This window comes from Sminthopsis crassicaudata, chromosome 3 (genome assembly GCF_048593235.1).
Source record: "Sminthopsis crassicaudata isolate SCR6 chromosome 3, ASM4859323v1, whole genome shotgun sequence".
Classification (NCBI taxonomy): domain Eukaryota; kingdom Metazoa; phylum Chordata; class Mammalia; order Dasyuromorphia; family Dasyuridae; genus Sminthopsis; species Sminthopsis crassicaudata.
Genome location: NC_133619.1, coordinates 612,792,726 through 612,813,498, shown reverse-complemented (window position 1 = coordinate 612,813,498; position 20,773 = coordinate 612,792,726). Strand labels below are relative to the sequence as shown.

At 43.8% G+C, this 20,773-nt stretch overlaps 1 protein-coding gene across 1 annotated transcript in view; it reads right to left on the bottom strand.

The window, feature by feature from the left end:
* UBR4 (ubiquitin protein ligase E3 component n-recognin 4) overlaps positions 1-20,773 on the bottom strand; it is a 138,928-nt gene that overhangs the window by 32,023 nt on the left and 86,132 nt on the right. Inside the window, exons 74-91 of the mRNA XM_074302562.1 lie at positions 20,335-20,528; positions 18,588-18,827; positions 17,909-18,047; positions 15,269-15,394; positions 15,013-15,141; positions 13,084-13,427; positions 11,635-11,725; positions 10,928-11,012; positions 10,654-10,781; positions 8,113-8,242; positions 7,178-7,335; positions 6,170-6,279; positions 5,733-5,874; positions 4,922-5,003; positions 4,525-4,698; positions 3,891-4,012; positions 1,329-1,526; positions 697-777 (exon numbers count right to left, since the gene is read on the bottom strand). Of these exons, the coding sequence (XP_074158663.1) occupies positions 697-777; positions 1,329-1,526; positions 3,891-4,012; positions 4,525-4,698; positions 4,922-5,003; positions 5,733-5,874; positions 6,170-6,279; positions 7,178-7,335; positions 8,113-8,242; positions 10,654-10,781; positions 10,928-11,012; positions 11,635-11,725; positions 13,084-13,427; positions 15,013-15,141; positions 15,269-15,394; positions 17,909-18,047; positions 18,588-18,827; positions 20,335-20,528 (2,673 nt within the window). The remainder of the gene's footprint in view (positions 1-696; positions 778-1,328; positions 1,527-3,890; positions 4,013-4,524; positions 4,699-4,921; positions 5,004-5,732; positions 5,875-6,169; positions 6,280-7,177; positions 7,336-8,112; positions 8,243-10,653; positions 10,782-10,927; positions 11,013-11,634; positions 11,726-13,083; positions 13,428-15,012; positions 15,142-15,268; positions 15,395-17,908; positions 18,048-18,587; positions 18,828-20,334; positions 20,529-20,773) is intronic.

The window sequence follows — 20,773 nt, the reverse complement described above, 5'->3', positions numbered from 1 at the left end:
CGTGCTTAGGAGAACAGGGATAAAAGGAGAAGTGGTGAAGATGCTGTGAAAGAAAGAACAGAGAGGGAGAGAGAAATGCAGGAGGGAAGATGAGATCAAGGAAAGGGTTGGGAGAAGGAAAAAATGGAGAGGACAGGAGAAGAAAGAAGGACAGCATGGAGACAACATCATGCTGCTGAAAGCAAAGAACAGAATTAAAGAGTCTCCAAAGGAGATCCAGAACACTGTTCCCCTTCCCTCATACCAGAGCAGAAAATGCCTGTTTGAGGGTCTTGTAAAATGGGGGTGCCACTGCCTAACACAGCACAGTGTTCTAGGGATTACAGATCAGTCACTGTCCCAGAAAATGCTAAGGATTAACTTCTGCAAAAAGGTTTCGATCTGAAGAGGAGGGAGGCAGAAAAGTGGGCACGGTCACAGGGCTCACTGTTGCAGCCAGGGCAGGCCAGTCTTCCAAATCCTCACGGCTGCCACGCTCGAGGAGGCTTGTCCCTCACGTCTCCAATAAAGTGCTCTAATCTCCTGAAGCTCTTATACCTCTACTAGTCTGCAGCTAATTTCCTCAAAAGTAGGACAAGATGACTGGTTTCCATCTCGCCCACGCCAGCTGGAGAAGTGGAGCTCTGTTAAGTGCTGATGCAAGCTCCTTTGAGCACATTGAGCAGTACAATGCTGAGTAATAAAGCAAGAACACACCTCATTTGTGGGGCACCAGACCTTCTTATAAACCTCTGCCACAGGAAGATCCAAGCTGATAATTTTATTGTTCACCAGGAGCTGAAAGAAAAAGTAAAGGGCCTGTTAGTCCTAATGATTTCCAAGGAAGTCACAAATAGATAAGACTCATCACACTAGAGATGAGACCTGAACAGGAAAGCAAACAGTTGTCTCTGCTAAGGGCACAATGTTTTCACACTTCTAATCCTCCATTAAATTAAAGATAGCATAAGTGGGATTAGGATTTCCTCACCAGTCCTTCCATCTTTTTCCTTTAAGAAATGTGATTACAGTCAGGCCATCAGAGCCACCAAATCCATAACTAGGTATACTTCCATAGAGATTGGGAGAGAACACTCAAAGAAGTGTTTCCCAATCACTAGTTTGGAAAAAATTTCTCTTTGTATGTGAATTTTTCCCTTACTTTGTAAAAGCCATAAATTCTGCCTCTTCTCTCTCCCATACCAATCTGCTTTACCTGGTCCACAGATGAGGTCTAAGATACTTTGCCACTTGACAACAGAGTGTAGGTTGGGGATTACCAGTATAAAACACTTAGATGACTACAATGGCCATAAGTGGTAGCCCTGCCAAGACTCAGGTGCACTTACCTCCATCCCACTATCATCTTCCAAGAGGGCCACCAGGTCACAGTCCTGGCAGATCTTGTTCTTGATGTCTCTCATAAGAGGCCCAATGCCTGGTTCATTGCTGCTGTAAGGATTGCCAGGCATGCGACCCTGTAAGAAATCTTCCTGCTGGGGATCCTTCTCCAGGGTCACAAAGAACTCAGTTACTTCATTCTCTTCCTAAGACAAAGATGATAATAGACTCAGGAAAGGCTGCAAGTTTTCATATAAGTGTTCTAGCAAACTGTCCTGGTGTCTGGACGGTCGGAGGGGTGGGGAGGGGGGGAAGGTGAGGGGAGAAAGTGTGGGAAGAGGACAGAGGGAAGAAGGGTTGTCTGACGCAAGGAGCTCCCTCACTGAACTGATGGCCAAGGGCTAGAACAAGGTTTGGAGAAATAAACTCTTAGAGGTAGGATAAAAAGAACTGCCATTAAGTAGTTGTAAGGAAGTGACCAATGAGGCTTTAATAGCTGTAGATCTACACCTCAGGTGAAAAGGGTCAATTAGGTTCAAAAACAGAGGAGATACAAGATACCTAAATGATATGAATGAGGCTATGACAGAAAGCTGGAGCAGATTACCCAGAGAATTCCCTACATTTTTTATGCACGGTCTAACAACCTTCCAGGCCAGAAGCTCCTAAATTCCATCTATGTAAAATGTTAAAATCCCTCCTGTGCCTAGTAGAACTAGCCTGACCCCTTCCTTCAGAGAACTACTGCAGCTGCAGTTTTTTGACCAATGGGAGAAGCCTTTGGGCTTACAATGAGACCTCTGTTCCTTCCTCTATTTTCCCCATTCCTTGCTACCTCTTCATGCTATATCACCCCATCTCTCTTCTCCTTGTCACAGCTGAACTTATAATAAGCTATCTAGACATCTTGCCTCTCCTCCACTTCCCATTCATTTCTGTCTCCAGCAGTCTGGCTTCCAAGGCCATCACTCAACAAAAAAGGCTCTCTCCCAGGTCACCAACAGTGTCTACTGCTAAATCCAATGGCTTTCTCTCAGACCTTCTTCTTCCTGACTGCAACATCTGACACCCTCCTTCCCCCTGACATTTCTCTCTGGACTCTCTCTCCATCATTCTGCTGTGGTTCATCTCTCATCCCCTGAAAGGGGCTGTACTCAAGGGCTCTGTTTTGGGCTAGGCTCTTTTCTCTTAACTTTCTATACTTTCTTTCTTCATGATCTCATTAAATTCCTTTAGTTCAACTACCATCCCAAATTTACATAGCCAATCCTCATCTGACTTGAAAGTTCCACATCTCCAAATGTCCACTAAAATCTCCCCCTAAATGCCCCATATACTATGATCTCAACACAAGCTCTTAACAGATTTCATTAAATTTTCTCTAAATCCTAATCTTTTCGCTAATTACCCTAATTCAATTATGGTGACCACCATTCTTCCAGTAGCCTCAGGCCACATCCTTGATATCATTCTCCCTTTCCCTTTTACCTCTCATTATTCCCCAATACCCCAATACCACATTGTGTCACTCCTACCTCCACCATCTCTCTCCTATCAATGCCCTCCTCTCCATTCACACAAGCACCCTGATCCAATTATTCATCACCTCTGACCTAAAATATTACAAAAGCTTCCTAATTATTGTCTCTGCATCTAGTCTCTCCCTTCTTTAGTCCTCCCCATAGCTGCCAAACAGATGTTCTTAAAGGATTATTCTGACCATGCTATTCCTTTGCTTAAGCAGCTTCAAGAACTCCCCATCACTGTAGGGTCAAATACAAGCTCCTTTATTGCAACCTTTCAAGGGTATAAGTACATAAGAACCCCCCCTCCCCTTTTACACACTACGCTTAGCCACACTTAGCTGCCTGCCACTGCCCACAGTGTAGCTTTACTTCCCCCACTTGTTCCTCTGCACAAGTTCTCCATCATGTCTGTAGAGTTTTTCCCTCAACTCCAGCTTCAGTGAAGGCCCTAGCTTCCTCAGCCTCTGCACACTCTGGCTGCTCCACAAGGCCCTTCTGAAGCCACTCAATTGTTAGTAAACTCCAGTACCTATTTGACTTTCTGAATTCTATGTTTTGTTTCTTTGTTTTTTAAAGCCTGGCACAGGACTTTTTCTGGAAAGTGAGTACTGAACAAAGAATCCAAAGCTGAGATGAAAATGCAAACACAAGAGTGAAAAAGAAAAAGAAGAAATATGGAGACTCCTTCATACAGACCCCTCCAGATCAATATTGCTTTCAGAACTATGGATAATGGAATACTAGCAGATCAGGGGCTTTAAAAAATTGACTAACATCTGTAATTAATACCAAGAAATTTCTTTTGGGGGGGTGAGGAGGGGACACGATGGACAACTATGAATTTTCACATTAGAAGCAAATTTGTTCACATTAAAATAGGAAAAGAATGGATTTATTGTCATTTTATGCCATTGGATCCTAATTGATAACTAACTGCAGATTCTTGGAAAGCTAAAAGGTGCCCCTCACCCTCCCTGTGTGCAACCTTTTCTCCCCTGCTGCCAACATGCCCTGCATGTCTCCAATGAGTACCCTCTCACTTACAGGATAAATGATACTGCAGAGCCTCTCAAAGATGAAGACTGGTGTCCGGTAGTCATCCAGATTGTAACGCTTGGCTGTTTCAATGCACACCGCCATGAAGGCCTTCGTTTCTGATTCTGTGCCTGCCAGAATCAAAAGGACTAGTCAGTTTGGAAGGAGCTTCACTCAATATCCAAAGCCACCAAATCAAAAGTCACTGATCCAAGAAGTGGCCTAACTTGTTACCCACATCACAGGCAAAAGGTTATCAGACTATATTTTATAGTCCCACGGTCACGCAAGGATAAGACTTTGGAATTATGGGCTTCAAACAGAAGGATCCATCTAATAAGGCCTCAAACCAGCTCAACTCAAACGCCCCAAACTGACTGATGGAATGTGAGAAAAATCTAATTCTAGGCTCAAAAGTTTACAAATTCAAGAGCTGGCAGTGTCTTCAAAAAGGAATTTCCTCCCACTTGGCTATGAGCACCATCATGTCTAACACACCTGACATTCTTTTCTGGGCTTACTTCGCAGAGTGCTCTAGACATACAAGGTCCCACACTCGTTATGAGCTAAGCTTGCCCATACCAACAAATGAGCTAACACAGGGGGAAGGGGACTGAAGCTCCAGGCCTCGGGGTAGCTCTACCTGTGGTCATGTCCTCTAGCATCTCCAGCAGCATATCCTGGGTCTCGTCGATCAGTTTGGTCCTCTGCACTACTAGCTTACGCAGACACAGGTAACCATTTAACACAGTGCCCACCAGGCGGCTTTTGAAGTGTCGCTTAATGGACTCCACTTCAACAAAGGAGGAAAGGAGACCTGTGGGGACATGAGAGAACCTGTAGGGACCCTGGCAGACAAACAAACTCAACATTTCAAAGTCAGTATAGAGATCTTAAACCTGGTCTTGTTGCAGAGGATAAGGTAAGGAACAGGAAGCCAATACCAGAACTCGGAGACTAAGGTACTTTGGTTCCAAATACATGTTTCTATTTCAATAGATAAGCCTGCCCCGTTAGAAGAGCTGGGCAGTTAGGTATACCTGTGAGGCTCTTGAGAGCATATCCCTGCTGTAAGTCAGTGCTCAGGGTAGCTTCCTCCAGGGCCAGCAAACGGGCTATTTCCTAGAAAGGACAATGGAATGGTCACTATAACATCATAACAAACATCACCATCATCTCCCTTTCCTGAGATCTACTTACATCAAAACCTCTAACTCAGCTTTTACTGATTCAAGATGGCTAACCTTCATCTCACTAACCCTGCAAGGTCACTTCCAGAACCCACTGATTGTTAATGGGCCTTTGAAGCCAATGCTCTATCAAGACGCTAACTGGTGATGTAAGGTCCTGAGATTCTCCCAACTTTTCTGAGAGAAAAGAAAAAGCTCAGGACAAAACACAAAGTCCAGCTCAAGACAGCTGAAGCATATCTGAAGCCCCTGATGCTCATCATTTTAGTGAGAGAGGGCCTTTCCTTGCACAAAGTTTCATCACACTTATCCCATAGCCACATGTGAGCCTCAGAAGAAATCTGCTTCAAGGATAGCAAGACCAGAACACCATCCCCACCACTTTCCAACAAGACCAACAAAGCCAGGAATATGAGAACATCTAAATGGTCAGAAGAAGTCTTAATGCAGAAAACTATGTACCTTCTCCTCTAAGAGAAATGTCATCTCCTGAGCCTTGTAGGATACCTAGGGAATGTCAGTGTCATAGCTCAATAGATCTGGAAGAGATCTTAATATTATTTTACCTAACCCCTTGAATTTTACAGATGAAGAAACTGAGTCCCAAAGAGGCAGAATAACTCCTCTGAAAGTGAGAAGAATTAAAGGAGAGGTAAAATACCTTGGTGATGAGGTTGCCAACATAGGGCAGGACTCCCCGAGCAGCCAGATAGACCTTCCAGTGAGCTGGTTTGATTAGCTTCTGGTAAAGTGCCAAATACTCAGCTGCACACTCTCCAGCAATACTCAACTCATCCAGGTAACTGGTACAAGGACACGAAGAAATTCTAACTGAGTAACTGAAATCAGCCCAAACACGCAGGCAGAAATGAGAATAAGCAGCTAACAGCCAAGTGCAATAAACTATGTGCACTGATGTTCTAAAGGACATACAAACCCAGCAGCACCAGAGACACAAGGCAAGTATCTATTCCCACCTCAGCCTTTATAGGCTACTCAGGAATTCCAGGGAAGCCCTGATGCCCTCCAAGGCAAAGAAGAAATGGAAAGCTAGAAAAGCATAGGTTCTCAGCACCCCTACCCAACCCTCCATGGTACCTGGTGAGGAGGTCAAGGACCTGCTGTTTACGACTGGGAATGGTTGCCAAAGCCTCCACGATGGTACAGGCTGCCTGACGAGCTGCTTGGGTAGCTGGAGTGAACAGCACCTGAAAATGCACAAGACAGGCAGAACATCATTAACTGGGTTTAGATGTAGTTCTCCTTATCCCAGGCTCGAGGTATTTCACTACCCCCTGACTTGCTCCATTCCAAGGAAAAATCCTTTGAGAAGACTTCTTGGAGAAGGGTGAATTTGAAATTCATGTAGGAGCCGCAATATTCCAAGCAAAAAGGAAAAGAGGCTTAAGAAAAGGAAAGAACTGTTCACAGCTGGATACATGTGCTTCTTGCCTAATCACTAAGATCTTTGTTAGTATGCAAGACAAATACATTAAGGTACCCAAATTTGAATATAGATTATTTTAAGGGCAATTTCCATAAAAACCTCTTCTGGGCATCTTTGTTTTAGAACAATTAGGTTTCTGCTGAAATCTTCACTGAATGGAACTCACCTCATAAGTGTGGGCTAGTTAGTTCTAATGTATTCATTGTATATTACTTTGAAATAAAAAAAAATACTATGGAGGAACTGGGGAAGGAAGAGAAAGGAAAAGGGATGCAGAAGGGAAAATAGGAGATTAGAGAGAAAGAAGCAAGAAGGGGAAAAGAAATGTGAGAATAAAGGGAAAACAGAGAAGAGAAGCAAGAGAGTGGGAAAAAGAGGTAGAGAGGTAGAAAGACAAAAAATTGGAGGAAGGGTGGAGGAAAAAAGAGGAATGTCAATATTGGAAAGCGGGTGAGAGAGAGGAAGGAAAGTGAGTTTTTGCTCTGTCTAAGCTGACCTCCATCTAGTTAACAACACTTAGCCCTACTGGATTCTGATCTGAAAGGCACAGACAGATAAGACACAGAAGGAGCAGAGGGTATCTCTAAAAAGTCTGAGAAGGGCATCATTACGAGGGCTCTGGTTAAATGGTATCATCTCAGGAAAGATGCTTCCCTCACCTGCCGAAGCCAATTGTTGTGACCCAACTTGAGATCCAAGGGGGAGGTCCTCTTCCCCCGACGGCTCATGTACTGTTTCCACCTCCACACATACTTCTCTGTCAAGTAGAGCTGCCGGAGCTCTAACCTAGTGGAAGATTTCCCATTGGAATCCATACCTAGAATGTAGAAGGAAGAATAAGGAAAACAAAACGGTTTAAATAAAAAGGCTGGGAGTAAGCAACTTTGGACCTATCAGTTTTGTAGGTGAAATCTTCCTCATTAGACTGTGAGTTCCTTGAAGGTAGGCACTGTTTTTATCTTTCTTTGTGCCCCTAGCACAGAATACAGTACCAGGCACATAATAAGTACTTAATAAGTATTTGCTGACCAAATGGTTAAATGTCTTCTAGATATTAAATCATCATACAATACAAATTGCCATCTACATTATCAGATTTGGATTTGTCATGATTGCCAGTTTTTTTTCCCTTTTAAAATTTTAGTATTTTTATTATGAATTTATCAATACCAATAATCCGATATACAAAAAAAGAGACTGGATAAGAAATAGTGACTTTGTTACATAGTTTGTTTTTCAAAATCATATGTTGTATATTAGATCACTTGCTGTCTAGAGAAGGGAATGGGGGGAAGGAAGGGAAGCACAAGGTTTTGTACGGGTGAATGCTGAAAATTATCCATGTATGTACTATGAAAATAAAAAACATTAATTTTTTTAAAAATCATGTTAAATTTAACATGGAAGGAATAAAACTGCTCTATTTGCATCCCTTTCCTTCTGTGTCTTTCTGTTTCTCTTCTAATTTTTCAATTCAATTAATTCTATTTCTTCTAATTCAACTTCGATTTATTCTAGTTCAATTGCCCTCCCCCCAATTTCCAAGAATTTTTTCTCCCTCCCACTACCAAACTTCATAAAGAGAAAGGCGCACCTCTAGTGGGAAGGCATTTCTTCCAGGCCTCATAGGATGCTTTTGGGTCTCGCTTGAGCCACAGCTGAGCCTGGGCATGAATCTCATTGCAGTATGGCTTAACTGTGGTGAGAGCTTCAACAGGAACGTCCTAGGGGAAAGGGAGATAAGACGAGAGCTTTCCAACAAACCTGAAACGCCAAAGCAAGAAGGGCCCAAGCAGCCATACTTGGGTTGGCCAATTCTCCTGAGGATCCTATTTAGCAGCAACAGCTCCAGAATTAATTGAGGGTTCCTGACTCACCACTATGTATTCTAAGAGACCGTTTACTTACTAGAACAGCTGCAACTGGTTCTTAAGAGGAAACTGTGGAACTGAAGCATTGCTATAGCACTTTCCAGTCTTGATCATAAACTTCCCTTTGATTTTACATCTTAGGAAATTTTACTTTTCTTCTTGAAGCTCACTGTCCCCTACTTTTCTGACTTGAATACATATTTCCTCACAGCACAAGTCTTCAACTTGATACTGGATCCAATTCAGGGAATAAACTATTACCCCTAGCATTGTTTCTTAAGTTTCCTGAAGCTTAGAAATGTTACCTCCAAAGGCCTAAGATGGCTACCCTTAATTCTGACCCACCTACTCCTCCTATTTATTTCTAGACCTTGACTTTGTCTGGAAGAGTGTCCATGTCATTTAAACAAATTCTACTAGAGAATTAGACTCTTCCCAGAAGGTTTTCAAGCAAAGTCAGTCAAATGAGTTGTCAACAAGCATTTATTAAGCATCTACCATGTGCCAGGTACTGTGCTAAGGAGCTCCTAGGTTAATGGGGAGACAACACGCAAACAACTACGTATTATACAAAATAAAGACAGGAATAGTAGCCAGCATTTCAACAGTGTTTTAAGATCTGTGAAGTACTTTACAATTATTATTTCACAATAATGCTAGGAGATAGGTGCTACTGTAACATTTATTTTATAAGAGAAGAAACTGAGGCAGGCAGGGGAGTCTTCCTGAGTACCGACCCAGTGCTCTTCCCACTGCACCACCTTGCCACTTCACTGAGTATTCTCAGAGGGAAGGTACTTACTAGCACTAAGAGAATGAGAAGGATTTCTTGCACAAGATGGGATTCTGTCAGAGGAGGAAAAGCATTCTAAGAAAGGGACAAGGAAAACGTCTCTGGATGGCAAAGAGGCCAGTGTCAGGGTGGTGGCGCAGTGGACAGATGGTTGGGCCTGCCTTGAGTCAAATCTGGCCTCAGGCACTTACTAGCTGTGTCACCTCTGTCTGCCTCAGTTTCCTCAAACTTAAAATGGAGCTGTTAAGAGCACCCACCTCCCAGGGTTGTCGTGAGGATCAAACAAGATGGTACCTGTAAAGGGCTCAGCACAGTGCCTGGTATGTAGGAGACACTCTGTCAATGCTTATTCCTTCCCTTTCTCCCCATTAAGGAGTATATGGAGGGAAGAAAAGCATTAAGACCGGAAAGATTAGAAGAGGGTAAGCAGAAAGGGTTCTAAATGCCAGAGAGAATTCCGTGTTTTGTTGCTGGAGGCAATTAGGGAATCACTGGAGTTTATCAGACTAAAATGGAGCCGGCTGCTATAAGTCTAGCCAGGCGGTGCTGAGGCAGGGTCAAAGAAGAGAAGGAGCCCATTTGGGAAGATGGTGTTGCCCTCTCCAGTGAGAGGCAGTTTGAAATACACAACTGGGAGTCAGCAGAGCCTTGGGGGCAGGGCAGCAGAAGCCAGCCCCTGTCCAGTGCTTCATCGGAGCATGTTTTTGGCCTGGGAGGTATTTTCTAAGCCTGAGATTCTATGAACAAAGTACCCAACTTGCCCGTCCTGTGATGATGGTTTTAAGCCTCTCCTTTCCAATTCTCAGAATCCTAATATGGCCCTAAGAATACTCAGAACTACCCTAGTCCCTTCTGAAATAGACGGCCCCAACTCCCGGAAGTCCGGGTATCTCCAGATTTAATGACACATTCCTCTAAGGAGGAATCCAAGACCAAGTCAAGTTTTGTAAGGTGCTTCCTACAGATGCTCCACTGATCTGCACCATACCTAATTTGAGGGTGTCCCACTTACAGAAAACTTCTGAACCATTTTGATATTTTTTTATTTTTTGGCAGAGCAACTGAGGTTAAATGACTTGCTCAGGGTGACGCTGATAGTAAGTGTTGAATGTCTAGGGATAAATTTGAACTCAGGTCCTCTCAATTCCAGGGCTGACGCTCCATCCACTGCACCACCAAGCTGCCTCTAAACTTGCTAATGAACTTCAAAGAACTTTCCCAGATGAGCTCTAGTTGGTCAAGTCTGGGTCTTGGAAAGCCCCAGAGGGCAAACAACCTAATATGGTAGTTTGTGCAGAAGGCTCACAAAGGCTCCGGAGCTCAGTCCATGCTGGAGCTAAAGCTAAAACATTCTCTTCCCCTGTGGGGAACTCAGCAAGACAGCAAGAGGCCACAGGTCTGCTCCAGGGACCAGGAGCAGCTCTTGGCTTGTTTTGGTGGGCTGGGCATTCACCAAGAGCTAGTGAAATACCTTGTTTTTCTTGCTGGTTGGAGCGGGAGGCTTGATCAGCTTCTGCAGGATCCGGAGGCACATGAGGGTGATGTTCTCCACGACGACAGGTGTTTTGATGTTTACGGCCATGAGGAAAAGGCTGAGAGCTGGCATGGAGGAAAAAGAGGTCTGGTCACTCCCACTGCCCTGCGAATCTCCCAAGTCCGTGCAGACCTGGTTTCTCCAGAGTCTCTGCCCTGTAAACCCCTGCTCCTAAAGTGCCTGTTCCCAACCTCCAACTTTCTGAACTCACCACAGCGTAAGCGAAGTTCCCAGCAGCTGTCCTCCTTTGAGATGGAGTCAGTCAATAAGAGCATTTCATATTGAAGGCTGCTGGCCTGCAAGTTCAAGGGGAGAGAGAGGTCCAGAAGGTCCAGGAGTCTGCCTGTGACCTTTCATGTCTGAAAGTTGTCACTGACATATAGCCATAGGTATCTCAAGGCCTGGTGGATAGTTTAATTCTACTAACTCAAAACCTCTGTGGCTAGGTAGAGTGGGTTATCTCAGAGGAATAATTGAGTTATAACAGCTAAGACCACTTACTTACAAGGGGCTCTCTGTTTCACAGTCCTGGCAGAGAAAGGGAAGAAGCTAGCCTACATACATCATGCAAGTGGAAAAATGTCACTATCAGATTTGAATTTAAATATCCTGTCCAAAGTCCACATTCTTTCTTTACCTCATGTTTTCTCTCATAGAAGAGATACCAAGCGCAACATCAGAGAGGTGGAGCAAACACCTGCACGCCCTCTGCCCAGCATGCAGCTGGGTCACTGACCAGGACCTGAAGGTTGGCCTTAACATGAGAATGGTAAATCTGGAAACTAACTGGGGCTCCTTTCCTCCTCAAAACCCATGATAAAACCATGAGAGGAAGAGGGAAGAAGAGTAGGGATTCAAAGCAGGCAAGATGACACCTGTGATGACAGAGGAGCAACAAGCAGAGGCTAGTTTCCTCACCAAATCAGGATTGGCCCAATGGCCTTTCAGAGCCGCCGAGACCTTGCCAATGATCAGGTCATTCATTTGCTGAGTTGCTTCTGGATTATCCCTAACAAAAACAGGAAACAAGTATTAGACTTACTACTGCCTGTGATTAGGGGCAGCCCAGATACACTGAGCTTAACTTCTCTAACTAGAGAGGTTTTAGTCTCCTGCCTGAGAGAAGAGCTAGAGGCCTCACCGAACTTTGGTAACTGAAGCAACAAGATGTGCAAAGAAAGAACCCATCCTGGACACCTTTCCGGGACACTGCCCCCCCATTACACAAGCACCAAGGTGGCTGTACTTTTCAGAGCACACACACGTCCTCCCTTCACCTTGCCTCTGTGCCTTTTTGGTGCACATAAAGTATTTCCAATACTTCCTCTTCAAATCTCTCCTTGAGACTCATTCTGATAACTCTACCTGACAAATGATCAACTAGCCACTAGATGTTGTTTGCCCTTTCTTTTCAAGAGGACAAACCACCCCATGAGTGATACCTTGACTTGCAGCACACTGGATTTAAGTAAGCAGAGATGTCCAAAGTCATCAGCCTCACTCTCTCTTCCCAAGTCGTGGAGCGTCAGTGGCAGGACAAAAGTAAGAGGACTGGCCATGGCCCAAGATGTAGAGAATGACCTTAGCGTCTATGTCTGACCAAGTTCTAAGTGCTCCATCACACCTGCTTCTGCCTCCTTCGTGGTCAGTGGAACAAATTGTTCTCATCTGCCATTCCACTTGGAGACTTTTCACATGCTTGGGACAGACACCCCCCCTAACTCATTAACAGACTTGAGACCTGTCAGTTACCCTCAACCTGATCTAGCCTTTATCCTGAGATGGTCTTGCCAGAGGGTGGCCAGGGCCACATTACAGGTGAGAGATGGGTGACAGACAGGTAGATACCAAAGGTGGCTGAGCCACCTGACAAGGGCTCAGCAACCACCCGACAGAGGTGCTAGTCTTCCTGAACACGTTGTGTCACGTTGCCTATTAGACACAAGGTGCTAGACTAGACCCCAGGAATACCTAGGTCTGCCAAATGTCTGTTCAAAGCTGGCAAACCCCAAAGGTCAGTTAAGTATTCTTTCCTAAGCACTCGATCCACTTGTCAATCTCCATCATAAATCTATCTCCCATCAATTTAACTTTAATGTCATTTTTTCCACAGAGCCTTTCTCAATTCCTGGTGTCCCAACCTCAAAAAGTGCTTTTGTCTTACATTTTCCTACGTTCTTCCTCCCACAACACACAGTTTTCTAATCTATGAGCTCCATGATAGTGGGGACTACATGCAATGCAAATTTTAACTCCAGACCGTGGCCCCATGCAGTACTTTGCATTAAACAGGCTTCATGCTCCTGCATAATCAGCATGGCTGTCACCAAAGCAGACACAAGAGAAAAAGCACGAGTCGGGTCATACCTAGTGAGGAGGCACATGAGCTGGCGGACTTCCTCCCGCATGGACGCCGCCCCCCGGCGCAGATTGTAATCGAAGAGCTCTCGGATGAGGCCCTGGGAGACGAGGATGTGTCGCAAGGCCGGGTTCGTGGCCAGGGCCCGCAGTAGCGTGATGCAGTGCTCAGTGACCGCAGAAGCGCACCCATAGCACTTGGTGGAAGAGGTGTGGCCACAGCCTAGTACTGACAAGGCTCGGTACTGGCTGGCAGTGAACGTGGGCTGCACCGTCGTCCGGGAGGACTTAGTAGCCGCCTCCCTCTGCTGCAGATCATATTCTAGGAGCTCCTTCCGGGAAGCAAAGACTTTCTGGAGCCAAGAGAAGAGGAAAAAAAGGAGAAGTCAATGGCTATAACAAGATCTGAGCTGAAAGGAAAAGATAATGACATGTTAGAGGGGATGTGAGAAATCTAGGACACTGATGCATTGTTGATGGAATTGAGAACAGATCCAACTATTCTGGAGAGTGATTTGGAACAATGCCCAAAGGGTATGTGCATATCCTTTGACCAAGCAGTGACATTATTGGGTCAGTATCAAGGAAATCATAAAGAAGGGATTAGCTAACTTTTCAAAAAATTCTCCATCTCTTTCCAGTGTCTCTCCAGGGGTGGTATGCTGTTTATTGTAACTCCATACTGATGCTGGGAATAGTTCTGCCTCCTTGGTGAGCCTTCTCCTGCAGCTGTGTAGAGCTGCAGGCTATCTCAAGGCATGGTCAGGGTGTGCAGGGCAAACAGCAGCAGTTAGAAAAAGCCTCAGGGTGAGGAAGGGGGGCTGCAGGAGGCCAACATTTTGAGCCACAAGCCATCTGCCCTAAGCACAGCCTCCCCCTCCTGTGTGGCAGTGCTTCCCTTTTCTGGAATTTCTTATTCCCAGAGTCTTTCACACAAGAGGCTTCCTAGCGGCCTCACTAACTGGCGCCATGCTGCCCGTGGTATCAGAGGTGGAAAAGCAATCAGACATGCTTGGCTAGAGACCCCTCCACTCCCCATAAAACATCTGGCCCCTGTCCATGTTGGGAACCAGCCAAGTTCCATGGGATAGAACCCAGGAATGTTCACACCAAACTGGGAAAGGCAGAAAGACTGCATGACACAAGACACAAACAATATGGAGCAAAAGCAGGACTTGAATCCAGGCAGTGCAGGATCCCAGCCCATCTCTTTATCCAGTAATCTATGCTCCCTCTCTGTCAATCTGGATCATTTAAAATTCATTCACATTTTCTAAATGATTGGTTCTGCCGGCACAGATGGATTTTACAAACAGAAAACATTAGGTGCCAGGACAAAAGCAGGTATGACAAAGGTGTAGTGTGTGGGCTGCTAGTCTCACTTGATGCCCCTCCTTGTGAATGACTACACAGTAAGTAAACTCTAAAAGTCTCCATGCAGATACTATTTTTATGCATGATCTACACAGCTGCTCCATCCTCCAGCTTCAAGTGGGCACTGACATGCCAAGAACTCTGGGCTCAAACATCTCTGGGACCCCTGTCGCACTTGATTTCTAAGCATGATCAACGAGAGCTGGAAGGAACCTTGCCTGCATATGGCTCCCTTCTCTCTCTCATTTTTAATATAAAACAACCTTGCCCAGGGAGGTGAGAACTATTGGGGACAGGTCAGGATGAGCCTTGAAAGTCCCTGAGGCCCCCTAAAAACTCACCAGCTTCAGCCCTTTGCCTCCACACACAATGTCCTGCCACTCTCTGGCAGAGACCCCACCTTCCCTACTCCAGAAACTCAGGGATAAAGGTCATCTCCCAGGACAGCATGTACCCAGGAGTTAATCCTTCTAGCTGGTTTGGTCTAGCATTTGGGTTCATGAGTAAAGACTCCTGGAATGGTTAAACATCATCAGTGTAACCAAGTCCTCCAAGTTTTTATACCTGTATGATCTTGGAGAGTTCATCAAAAGAGTTCTTACAGTCTCCGCAATACTCTTGAGCCAGCTGCAGGATGTAGCGATTTACACTGGCTGATGTGGAGCTGATCCCCCCAGCACTACTTGAATCATCCTAGAACCCAGAAAAGGAGGTTAGTAGCATTCTCCCCCAAAGGAATATACACATCTGGGAGCTCTTAGCATGAGTCAACCCTCTCGCCTTTCCTCCCTATAACGTCTCTAACTTAGCTGGGTATTACCTGGGGCTTTTCAGGAGCTGCCTCATTCACTTTGCAAAGCAGATTTTCTAACTGTGGCCTGTGTCCCATTAGCTGGTGATATACGCGATCAGCTTTGTCCAGGAGGGTGTTGATGTTGGTCACAGCCTAGGGACCAGAGGATGCAAAAGACTGGGTTAGAGCTAGTTTAACTTTTCCACACAAGCTCTCCAGTGACAAGAAGAACCCTATTACATCCTAAATCCGCCTGCTTTCGGAAAACACTGATTGGGTGGAAGCTTTTCTTTACATCAAGTTTAATTTAGTAACTTTTTCCTTTTTTAGTAACTACTTCCTAATGCTCCAAAGCTCTGGGCATTCCCCTAGGCCCAGGAAGAACAAATCTAATCTCTCTTCCATAGAACAGTTTTTCCAACACTGGAACTTGGAACTATGCCCAACACTTATAGACAGCTATTATTTCCCCTCTAAAATTTTTCTTCTACAGACTAAATACCCTCATTTCCTCAAATAAGTCAAAGCACTATGCCATCCTGGGCATCAGCCTCTCAACACTCTCCAGATTACTGGAATCCTTCCTAAAATATAATGCCCAGAAATATATAATAAATCTAGTCTGACCAGTCAGAGAATATATAATGGGACCACTTCCCTTGGCTGTACACTCCTTATCTGAATGAAACTGCAATTGTATTTACTTTCTTGGCTTCCACAGCCATGGCAGTTTTTAGGCCATCAAGCACTCACCTATCTTATTTAAAACTTTACATTTATCTCCATTAAATTCCAACTTACTTAAGTTAGCTCGATGTTCCAAGTATGTCAAGATTTAGAATCCTGAATTCTTAATTTGTCCTAATAATGTTAGTTCTCCCTCTCAGCTCTGTGTTATCTACAAATCTGAGAAACATGCTTTCAAAGTCTTCCTCCAGAGCCACTGATAAAAATGCTCAACAGTCTAGAACCAAGCACAGACTAAGGATTTCCAGGGGAATCCTCCACACAAGAATGCCTCAAATCATGAACAAATTAAGGGATGGATATCCAAGCAGTTCTGAATTAGCCAAAAAACACTATTCCTTCCATCTTTTCCTTAAAATAACATGAGAAACTTTATCAGATGCTTCACTAAAGTCTATATGTAAGCTATATGTACAAATTTTCTCTTTATCAGTCTCTCTTTTCCTCCTCAAGGTAACAGTTTTTTGTGTCTTCAGAATTGCATTCTTAAGTACCTTTCATCAATTTTGGACTGACTACTCCTATCAATTTTAGGCCATAATGAAAGGTCTGTGTATCTTTATTCTTAACCCTCTGAAATTTGCTCTTTCACCATGTCAGATTACCTAAATTCCCTTTTCTTCTCTAATCCAAATTCTAAGACAGAGTGGTAATTTTCTCTCAAGATTCCTATCATTACGTACAATAACATTCATTTCTTTGCTGAGAATTAGATCCAAGACAGGATTTCCATTTGTTGGTTCCTCCATTTTTAAGGTCCTCAGGGCCTTGCCTTCTGAGTCACCTTTTCTGCCACAACCCAACCTAAGCACCATCAGGCCTTTTCAGCTACCATGAATTGAATCCCTTATGTTTTTCCCCCCATTTAAGAGTATGATCTTTTTGAGAGCAAAAGACTGTATCCCCAGTACTTGTGTTGGCACATAGCAAATATTTAATGTTTTTTCTATTCCATTATTAAAGCAAGTCAAGAAATTTTTACCTGCTCTATTTTTGAAAGAGAGTTCCAATAGATGTTTGGATAACTGAAGTTATAAAAATGTCAGACTTACAAACTCTTTCATTTTCCTTCTGCCCATCTGGCTTATAGTATCTTCCAATGATAATACCACTTATGTTGATCATTACTCAAATGTTCTCTACCAGACCTCTTGCCTCTCTTCATATAATTATTCTTCTATTATATAAAATGTTATTATCACCCTCTTTTACTGTACCTTAGTGCTTTCAAACAAGGAATAGATCTCCCTTCAGTTATAGTCTCATAGCACCAAGTACCAGTGATATTTCTGAGGCCAAATTTGTCTCTTTGCATTAGTATGTTTAGTTTCATCTTTGTTGCCACCTACAGTTCTTGCACTTCTATATAGACATGAGGTCGTGGATTTGATGACTGGTTAAATAAATGATTTTCCCCCATGAATTTCTTCCATCTGTTCACTATTATCTGTCCCATATCACAGCTATTCTGTGATACTGAAACTGGTGGAGATACCTGGACATTATTCTCCTGTCCCTTCCTTCTCACTTGCTATAGCTTCACTTCCCTGAAATGTCACCTCCAAATGATGCTAGTGAGTTTCTCTATCCTCTGCTCTCTTATTCTGATTTCCTTCTGGCCTTAAGTTAAGACAATTGGCAAAATCCAATCACACTTTCTTTATAATCACACCAAGTTGGGAAGGCCAAGAGTTTCATGCTTCCCACATAGCAGCATCCCTGCTGACATAAGTTTTGGTACTTTTATTCTCTATGTGAGATGTACCTCTTGTGTTACTGAAAGCCAATCTTACAAAATCCTAATCAAACTAGAGGCATTTTTTGACCTGTTTTCCCCTCTCACAAAGCTAATTACTCCAACAGCTACACCTAAAATATGATGAGATGCCATTTCTGCTCTCCACCTGGGACAATCCTCACCTTCTTTCGATCTTCTTCATTCTCAATGGGATCCACAGCACAGCAGGGCTTGGCATATAGCATGAAGTCAAAGCGAGCATATTTACAGAAGCCACAAGCATTGCATAAGAAGGGATCCTTCTCATCATAGTTGATGGACCTAGGAAGCCAAGATAGTTGGATCAAAGGGATAGCAGAGGTTTAAGGGATGCTTTCAAGGTCAGAGATCATGTCAGATTTACTTTTGAAAACTCAATATCCATTACAATGAGTTATCATTGGTTAGAAGGTGAAGATGACTCCAGCAATAAGGAAGATCCATGACGTAATCTTGAATTTGACTGAGATGCAGTATCTCAGAGGTGTCAATCACACCAGCTGCATTTGTTGCCCAAACCAGACTAAAATGGAATTGGGACATGTTTAACAAATGAGATGAACAATGAACCTTAGGCAATGTTAGCATGAGCTTTTCTAAAGTCAATATGAAGCCTGCTGAGATACTTATGTGCCTTCGGTGGCCCTCATTCCTAATTGAATCTGACACCACTGAGATGCAGCACTATTTCAGTCTTTTACTGCATCCACTGAGTCCCCATAACCCCAGTAACTGACAACATGAAATCTGAGAGCAGGTCTTATGGAAAAAGTTCAAATCCAGGGGACCCCCCCACTCCCCCAGGACAAGTCGCTCCCTCACCTGCACTTATGACACTGGTAGACATTCTCCCCACAGTTGCCACAGACCCCCGGATTAGCAGGAACAGAAGCACTGCACCGAGGGCACTGCAGAGTTTCTGTGGAAGCCTGGTAGTTTTCATAGAAGTCTGCAAACTCAATCATCAAGTTAGAGGCCACGATGGGAAGTGGCAGGTCAATCTTCACCTCGGTCTGCCCTGGGGTCAACTGTACCTTCTTGGCTTTGTGCCAACGAGCTGGCCTAGGGAACAGAAGCTCCTGGTTAAAAGACTCCAGCTTCCTATAGGAACCCCTCTAGTGCTAGCAAAAAACAAAGAAAAAATCCTCACAAGCCCTTAAGTAATTATTCCAAGATAAGCAATTAAAGGGGGAGGATGAAAAGACAATTGATTCACTCATTTTATTAACAGTTTTACCCAGGAGTAAAAGGTCAAGATAGAGATAGTCAAGGGGTGTGTATGTCCATTACAGACTTCGCAGTATTTACAACACTATTTCCAAGAAAACCAACAGGAATGTGACACTTGACCACTTACAGATATAAAGTCATTCAATATCTTAAAGTAAGTGATGCTGAAATGGAAAACCTCAAGAGGTATGTCTAATACAATGAATGGGACCGAATGACCCTTTGAAGTTTCATAATAATAAGATGCTAACTGCTATCTGAACTGACTTTATTCCTCTCAGCCCCCATTAGGACACTCACTTTGGAGGGTCACAGCTACATTACTTTAGGGAACCAAAGAAACATGCCTTAAAATCTAGGCCAACTGCCAAGAATAGGAGCAAAAACAAACAGCTCCACCACCATTCCCACAAGATTAGAAAATTACACCAGGTATCTTGAATAAAAGCTTGAAAAGAAAGAAAGATTTCTACCCTCAGACCACCAGTGCTGCCTTTTGGAATTAGAACTCAAACGAAACTCTTTCAGCCCGGTCCCCAGGAATACCCTTCAGGGGTGACGGGATCTATCCTCCTCTCCTTCCCTTCTGCCATCATTTTCAGCAACTTCTTAAGCAGAGCAGCAGCACATCTTTACAAAGTCAACACTTTCTACATGAATAGGCTTGGATAGGAATGAGGAATTCTGTTTTGAGGCTTTTTAAGTTAATTTACTCTCATCATTAACACTGTGGGACTTTCCTGGGCTTTGGGCCTTAAGGCTGACCCTTCCCAAAATACGATCCTAGAACTGCTGCCTCCCCTTGAAGCTCTTTTGCTCTTCCTGATTTAGCCTGAAAATCTAAACTCAAATTACAGGAGTGCCCAAGACTCTGTTACATAATATGAGATAAAACAGGAAACGCCTAGACAGAAATTGAAGAGATCTATATCGAGCAAATTCTGGGAGAAGACCTGTGGATGTACCAAAAAACTACAATGCTGAAATGAAAGATGAATGCCCCATGAAATAAACAAAGTGGTTACTCCTCAGCCTTTACTATTCTATTCTAAACCAAACTGGGCATTCGTATTTACCAGTAAAAGATAAAAAGCCAAGAGGAAACAAGAAGAGGAATCATCTTCCAAGGGATAGGAATTGGTAGAAGGCTAGCCCGTGACAAACACAAGAGGAGGTCGTCTCTTTTAAGATCTGAGCATGCTTTCTCTGGGCACTCATGCCCTGGCCAAAACAGTCAGAAAGACAGAAAGAGGAGAGAGTGCATTCCCTGTGATCAAGCCAATACCTTTATTTGGGGCTCTCAAATTGATATCTCCCAACCCCTTCTCAAACCACCTACTTGTTTTTCAGCTCCACGATGGCCTGCACAGTCCGATTGTTGTAGTACAGATTAATGGTGCGCACCATTTTGGTGCGCTTCAGGTCCCCGATCTTCACCGTCACTTTGCTGATGGTATGGCTACCAATGAGCTTCACTACCTGCTGAGTGGTGGTGTAGCGGGTGTCTACTTTGATGGAGGAAAGCTTGATATACTAAGACAAAAAATGTGAGACCATCAGGAGGATAAGGGGTCAGCCAGTTGCTTCTAAAGCTATTCCCAAACCGCCCACAAATATCTTCTACTTGAGATTACAAATTCACTAAGGTGTTGTGAAGTAGTGAAACAAACCCTAGATTTGCAATAGACCTGGTTTTTAATCTAGACTCTCACTGACTGTGTGTAAACTTGAGCAAATAATTTCACGCCAATACCCGTTTCTTTAATTTGCAAATGGGG